This window comes from Oryza brachyantha, chromosome 6 (genome assembly GCF_000231095.2).
Source record: "Oryza brachyantha chromosome 6, ObraRS2, whole genome shotgun sequence".
NCBI lineage: Eukaryota > Viridiplantae > Streptophyta > Magnoliopsida > Poales > Poaceae > Oryza > Oryza brachyantha.
The window spans coordinates 14,894,515-14,902,503 of NC_023168.2; the positions used below are offsets into that span (position 1 = coordinate 14,894,515).

Consider the following 7,989-nt stretch of genomic DNA (forward strand, 5'->3'; position numbering starts at 1 on the left):
ATAGGGCCGTAATACGTTATACATGTTATATGTAATACGCCAAAACCATGTTGTTTTGTGTAACTTGAACAAAAGTATATGGGGTTTTGTGATATTTATCTTTTTAGGATAATCCTGTACTTTGACATTTGGAAACGCCACTGGCTATGGACTGAAATGTTGTAACTGGTTAGCTCTGATTTTGCCGAATTTACTAAGATTTTTGATCCTAATAATTTTGAACTCTTCCTCATCTTGTACAAGATACATTAATGCCGTTTACTTCTGCAGTTGTGCTTGTTGCACAGCAACTAATAATATATACTTCATGACAAAAATGGTACGTTCAATTTCTTGTATTCTCAAGGACAGCCTCAGGATTGGGATGAAAACAAAGACATCCGTCATTAAACCCAAAGCTGAATTTACACAGTGAAGAGCAAAAGGAGACAGTATCTTCTAAATCCTGGACAAAGATGCTAAAGCAACATCATATTCAAATCTAGAGGGCTTTACTACTGACAATATTCTCAAATGAGTTTTTTTTTAAAAGTATCTTAAGGTGCCATATTTTTCAATACAAAAGTTTATTACCTTAAGATGTATTTGTATCTCAAGATATCAGAATTTACGCTAAAACATTTTATACCTCAAGATATTAGAATTTACACTAATTTTTTTAATCTTAAGATACTTCTCAAGAATAGAAAAAAAACCTTTTTACATATAAATGAAAAAAAATACACTGGTCCTTTGCGTAGCCTTTCACTTCAGACCAGATATACAAGCGCGAACTTATTCACAGGCAGAATTGAAGTTACAGATCTGAACCTTAATTACAGCAGTGAGAGAACAGCACTAAACCATCTAGTTGCAGTATGATCACACTCACACTGACATGCTTGCTTCCTTGCAGCAGCACCAGATTACTGCGAGCTAAGATGCATGGAGGAGGAGATCAGATCACTAAGAAGAACATGAAAGAGCATGACAAGAAGAAAAAAAACCAAACACCTGCATGCAAGAAGCAGGCTGACATCTGAATCTTTTTTGGAGAACCATTTCCCTTCAGAACTGTGGATCATCTGAATCTGATCGGAATTCAGAAGCGATCACCGGTGCAGCATGCGTACGTCTACCACCAGCCGTCCACCACCCGGGTGCACTTGCCCTTGATCCACCTCATGCCGCTCTTGAGCGACACCTTCACCTTCCCCTCCACGCCGTACACCCTGTACCCGGCCACCCGCCGCCGCCGCTGCAGCTCCGGGTCGCCGAGCACGCCCCACACCCCCGCCGACGCCGACGACGACGACGAAGAAGAAGGCCAGGTGGCGGCCGCCTTCTTCTTCTTCTTGGCCTTGCCGGCGTCCTCCATGGGAGGAGGAGGAGCTGGAGCATACCTCGACGTGACGTAGTAGGCGCTGTGGCACCTCAGGTCGCTGCCGACGGCGGAGGCGGCGCCGGCCGCCGTGGCGGTGTGGCTCCTGCTCCTCTCTGAGTAGGAGGCTGACCTCTCCATTGGTGTGCAACGGCAGCAATGGTGGTGTGGTGGATGAGTTGGCTTGCTCTTAAATTTGTAGAGGGGTCTGCCTTTTCTCTCTCTTTTTTTTTCTCTTATTGGTGTGAATTAATAAAAATAATTGGAGGTGTAGGGCCTATTCGTTTTAAAGCAAAACAAAGAATACAATTCCTAATAATCAGATTTCTCTAAAAGTTATTCGGTTCATAGAAATGAACATAGGAATCAAAGAAATTTTTTTTTTACTACAAGTTGTAAAGAGAAAACATATGGGAATTTTCACCACTCAAACCTCTCAAAGAAATGCTTATGGATTGATGTTGTCATACGTTACTATTTCTTCATCTTTTCTATTTCTATGGGTTAAAATTCCTCCAAACCAAATAAGCCCCTAGAAACAAATGTGTGTTTTACTTTAGCCTGCTGACATTTGAACAAACAACAGATAACTTGTCCCTTATTTTGTACCGCTGCATTTATAAGAGATGGCAATATCTGCAGACTAAAAATTTTATGATATTCTCTTCAAAAATTCAGGGAAAAAAAATCCCACCTCTCCAACAACGCTCCCACCACGGATGCCTATTTTTTTGGACACATTTTCAGTTTTTTTTTTGAAGTTGGAGTAATAATAATTTTTACAATGTTTATTTTGGATTCATGGAGATAATATGAGCAGATTTGTCGTTAAGAAACTGAAATATTCCAATATGGTAATTTTAGTACCTTTTATAAATTTGTAACAACAGAAATAATTAATTGAGAAAAGTAATATTTTAAAGACAATTAAGTTTTATGATTCGACCAACTACCTTTTACCCGGCAAAGATAATGTAATATTCTTGTGTGGTTTGGGGCCAAACTTAACCAATCTAAAAAATTAACAAAACCCAAAATATTGGTCACCTATTTGTTTGTAGTAAAAAAAGTTTCACTTTTGTACTAAATTTCTGAATCATATTTTTATTGTAACATAATCACTAATATACGAGACTCACCACTGCAGTTCCTCAAATATCGATTAGCCAGTCCCATGACCTTCCAAGTCAGAGGATCTCGTTCTCTCGTTTGCCTGTATATCTTGAGCGAGTAACAATCAGGAATTGAATCCTCTGCAGTCGACTTTCTTCTGCAACCGTCACTGACATGTGGGTCCGGAAGACACTGAGCCCACATATCAGTGAGAATACTCTCTGCAGTCGAGTCGACCGCAGAGAGATCCTAATCCAACAATCGTGCCCTATTCCATGGCTTGACCGGTGCCCTATTTCATGGCTTGACCGGTAAATCCTGCAAGCAAAGATCGAAAGAAAGGAAGGAAGAAAGGGCAAAGAAGGATGCTGCAAGTTGAAGCATCCAATCATTTAAGATCCTCCAACTTTTCCGAGTCGCATGAATGAATGCCTGCTTTTTAGGGACGAAAGCAACTTTGCGTTTTGGTCTTTTCCTCTCGACGGCGACACTGAAGCGAAATGTTGGGTGCGAGTACACATGGGGATACTTTGGGGCCTACTAGGACTGTCGGCACCGATTGGAATTTCGTCAGCAACTTTGATCACAGTAGATCTCTTTTAGCTGGAATTTTAATATTTTGGTCCTTTTAAAAAAAATATTTTATAAATAAATTTTTTAAAAAATTATTGCATAAATAGACCTTTTTAATCGTGACCACGTCATTGGCGCCGTCGTTATATAGAACGGCGCCAATGACATTGACGCCATCCTCCCATCACATAAACATAACATTATCACTTGAAGGATAGCGTCAATCTCATTGACGCCGTCCTATATAACGATGACACCAATGACGTTGGCGTGGTCAAAAAAAAGTCTGTTTATACAATAAGTTTTTTAGACATCTATTTATAAAATAAATTTTTCAAAAGAACAAAATGTCAAAAATGCAGTCTCTTCTCTTCAGCCCTATCTTTTTGACTTGGATTATGCTTATACGTTCAAATTTAAATTTAGAGTTAATTTTAGGTATTTTATCGTAGTTTATTTTTTTACCTTTTGCTTTTAGATAGCTGTATTATTTTTTATTTACAAATAGGTTGTTCACTCCTTCATCTGTAGATTTCATCTTGTAATTGGTTAGAAAGCTAACCTTGATTTTCCTTGTCCAAACTAATGCATATAACTCATGTGTATATATACTTATATTTTCGAACATACGGAGTAATAAACAAAATAAGGTAGTGACGGTGGTTATAAATCTAGAATATATATCGACATTTCTGATCAACATTTTTATGAATGATTCCATGAGGTTCGTCGATATTTTTTTCGACCAAATGAAGTTTACCAACATTTTGACGTGCCGTCTTCTTGTATTTCTTCATAAAAGTGAAATTGATAAGAAAGGTTCAAGATGACAAAATTGTCACATGTATACATAGTGTATGGGTATGAGCTAGTTTCATAATTATTCAACCCCATCTTTTCGCTTCTACTTATGCTTATAAGTTAAAATTTAAATTTTCAACCTTAAATTTAAAATTAATTTTAGAGGTTTTTACCAAAGTTTATTTTTTAGCCTTGCCTTTTAGATAGCTAAGATTAAGTATATAAAAGTTTTATTTATAGATTATTTTTTATTTACAAATATTTCGTTGGAACAATCACCCCGTTATCAGCAAGCACTATGATCAAGAGAGTGTTCCCTACGACATACCAAGGTTTGGTGAAAAAAGAAAACAACATTAATTCGTTCAAATAAGACAAATCAGTAGAACTCAAACTTGGATGGTGAGGACGTACACAACCCCACATCCCCACCAACTGAGTTAAGACTACGCAAGACAATACTATGATTGTTTTTCTTAAGTACCGTCATGGGCATTCAATCAGCTAAGCTAGTCTAGGTTTACTCTAACGGCTTCTTTGGTTTGTAGATTAAAACATAGAAAAATTGTACGGTTTTTATCCTACAGGAAAGTTTCTTAGTTGTTTCTTCTATGATTTATTTTAAGTAAATTTCTATAGTTTTAAATATACTGTTTTATACTTGCATTCCTGTTAAAACTTAATTTTTTTTCCTATTATTGTGTTTTTGGAAATTTACGTTTTAAATGGATCCTAAAAAGGGAGGTTGCATGGTCTGTTCATCCGAGCTTGCTCTCTTTAGCGCGAGCAACCCAAAAAAATCAATTCGACCAAAAAAAAAAGGACGTAGATACTCTTACCTTTTCGGTTTTGTTTATGTTTTATAAGCTAAAATTTAAAATTTTAATCTTAAACTTAAAATTGATTCTAACACTTTTTTTAGGTTTGACTGTTTTATAAGCTAAAATTTAAAATTTTAATCTTAAACTTAAAATTGATTCTAACACTTTTTTTAGGTTTGACTCTTGAATCGCTAATAATATAATATGTATATAAAAGTTCTATTTATAAATTATTATTCGTTTGTAAATATACCGTTTGGGCCTATCATCCCGTTGAATTTCGCTGATATACTAGCATTAGAACTAAACAAGCCAAGCTGACGACCATCCTGTACTATTGGCAATTTGTAAACCCAGAATACCAATGCGTATGGACAGCGGCGAACAGCCCATTTTGGTTGTCAGGAAAGGTGCTTCTCATGACGCTGAAACTCGCATGAATTCTGGGCGTGTCACCAGCCAGTTTCTGTTAGGAACTTTGCTCTCTTGCTGCTGAAATGGCACACAGCCTATTACGTTCATCAATAGGATTTGGAAAAACAAATCCAAATACTAATAAATAAATCATTAGTATTTCTACTCTCCCCCAGCCAACTCACTTTCATGCAAAAGACACCATAGTTCAACACTTGTTTCAATTTTAGTGAATATTCTCTATTATTGGCTTTAATTAGTTAATTCATCATGCCGCATAGGCTTGTGAAACGAAGTTTCGACAAGGAAGTCTACCTTCATGCTTGTTTTGATTAGCCATGTTCTATTTTGCATCAAGGTTTTGCCACCGTTAGGATGAATATACCCTTTTGTGACTAAAATATACAACAACTCACCGAAAGGCTGAGAGATCTATCCAGTTCAGTCTGCAGGAATTTGGGGGCCCCGGAACAAAATGCAAGTTGGAGCCCTAAAGTATAGAAAATTAATATGTCAATATAAACAAGGGACAATCTGAGTTAACTATATTCCTTTAAGATATATATTACTTTATACATTAACTATATTCCTTTAAGATAATATTACTTTATACCGTATTATGAGTATTTAAAAAAATATATCGATCATACTTCCTATTTCAAGACATGATGACGAGTGAGGAAAAACAATTCTTCCTGTTCTGTAAACAAAAGAAAGCATTCACGTTACTTTTGATTTAATAACTGATCCAATTGTCATACAAAATCCTGTGATTTTGTAAGAAAATTACTAATTTACAATTAATCAAACAAATAATCAATCATTGTAAATTTGGAATTGGTAAATACAAATTTTATTTAAATTAGTAAATTACCTTGTGTCTAAGCACTGATCTGAATATCTGATGAAATGATTGAGGCAAGAAATTAATCCGAGAAACCAACTAGCCAAAAGGAGAGAGTCTGAAGATTGAAGAATACCTGAACATGAGTAGAAGGCTAAAGGCCTGAAGCAGGCAGACACCAAGGCCATGCACAGTGCTCCTACGTGGCGAGAAGCTCTAGCTCGCCATGTAAGCTGGTCCGCCACGTCGGCATGGACCGTGCCCCAGCTAGGGTGCGTGTCCCCTCGCCAGGAGCCAGTGTCCCTGTCAGAGAGAGAGGAGAGAGAAATCAAAGAAAAGGAAGAGACATGCCGACGCTCGCCGAGCTCCGGCGTCCGCGACGCGCCGCCGGCGAGCTCCAGCGTCCGCGACGCGCCACCGCCCACTGCCACTGTCCGCGACGCGCCGCCGCCCGGATCCGGCGTCCCAGACGACGCCGCCGCCCGCCCGACGCGTCGCCGGCGAGCTCAGACGTCCGCGATGCGCCGCCACCCGGATCCGGCCTCCACGACGCCGCCGCCGCCCGGATCTGGCGTCCGCCGCCCGCTCGACGCAGATCCAGCGCCGTCGGGTCGCTCCGTCGCAGTCGGAGTCGCGCTGCCGCCCGCCCGATGCAGATCCGCCGCCGTCGGGTCGTGCCGCCGCCTGCCCGACGCAGATTTGCTACCGCCAGGTCGCTGTCACCGTCGAAGTTGCGCCACGGCCCGCCCGACGCAGATCCGCCGCCGCTGGGTCGCTCCATCGCCGTCGGAGTCGCGCCACCGTTGCCAGCGACTCCGCTGCGCCCGACCTCTATCTGCTGTCGTCGTGGTCGCCACCGCGGCCGCCGCGGCCACCGCCGTCGCCCGCCGCCGATGCGCCGCCGTCCCTGTGCTCCGTCGCCGTGCTCGCGAGTGGGAGGGAGAGGGGAGGGGAGTGAGGGGGAGGGGAGAGAGGGAGAGGAGAGAGAGTTGTCAGGGAAATTAAAAAAAAGTTTTGTGGGGCCATCTAGAGCACTTTGCATCGTGGGATGAGGCTACTCATCCCACGTGGCATGCTGGGGCTCCTCATGTGAGGAGCCTGCATAGTGCATGCCCTAAGGCAAAAAACATGAGCATAGAATTGTGCAGGCAGCCATCAGCAGGAGGAAATCGGCAGGTAAATCGCCCTCGCCGCGCCACTGCCGACACCGAGTCATCGAGTGGTCGAGGTTACTGGCACCTGCGTGTGTGCTGCTGCCTGCGGTGTGCATGTGCATCGTGCAGTCGCGACCAAGGCGAAGCGACGCGTACCAGGCTCCAGACCAGATGAAGCGATGAAGCGACGAGACGAGAAGTACAAAAGACGCTAGGGTAGGGGGGCCCAAAGAATTGGGGGCCTGTGCAGGCGATCACTTCGCCTACCCTCATCGACGGGCCTGGATCTATCTAGCTCTATTGCAGATCCTAAATCTTGAGGTTTGGGACGTGGTAGTCAATTTAACCCTGCAATTGACAAGGATGAACAATTCGATTAGATCTAAACTTCTGACGGAAGAACAAGCATTTGCAAAGTTTGCAATACTAATCAAATATTGGTCTCAAGTCTCAAGTCAACATGCTTAGCTAAGGCAGCAGGTTAGCAGCATAGGGAGAATCATTTGAGATAAAAAAGCTGCACCACCTGCTCCCTCTCATCTTAGGGCACGCACTGTGCTACTACATGGCGAGGAGCTCTAGCTCGCCACATAGGAGTTGGTTTACCACGTTAGCGTGCACCGTGCCCCCATAGGGGTGCACGTCCCCTCTGCAAGATACAATGGCTTTAACCCAAAGTGAGAGAGAGGAGAGAGAAACCGGGGAAGGAAGAGACAGGGGACTGACGATGCCAATGCCGCCTCCGTCCCGATGCCTGAGCCGTCCCGACACCAGCGAGGACCGTCCCCGCCTCGACGCCGATGAGCTTTGCCCGGATGCGGTCTCCCATATGCCCCCGATGCGCCGCCACCGCCCGGTACGCCGCCGATCCACCACCGTCCCAGCCCCGATGCCGCCTGGATCCACCGT

At 42.5% G+C, this 7,989-nt stretch overlaps 1 protein-coding gene across 1 annotated transcript; it reads right to left on the minus strand.

Annotated features, from left to right (window-relative positions):
* Positions 1-609: 609 nt before the first annotated feature.
* LOC107304512 lies at positions 610-3,989 on the minus strand. The gene has a single exon (XM_040525354.1). The coding sequence runs from the start codon at positions 1,499-1,501 to the stop codon at positions 1,115-1,117; it is 387 nt and encodes a 128-aa protein (XP_040381288.1). The 5' UTR covers positions 1,502-3,989; the 3' UTR covers positions 610-1,114.
* Positions 3,990-7,989: the final 4,000 nt, after the last annotated feature.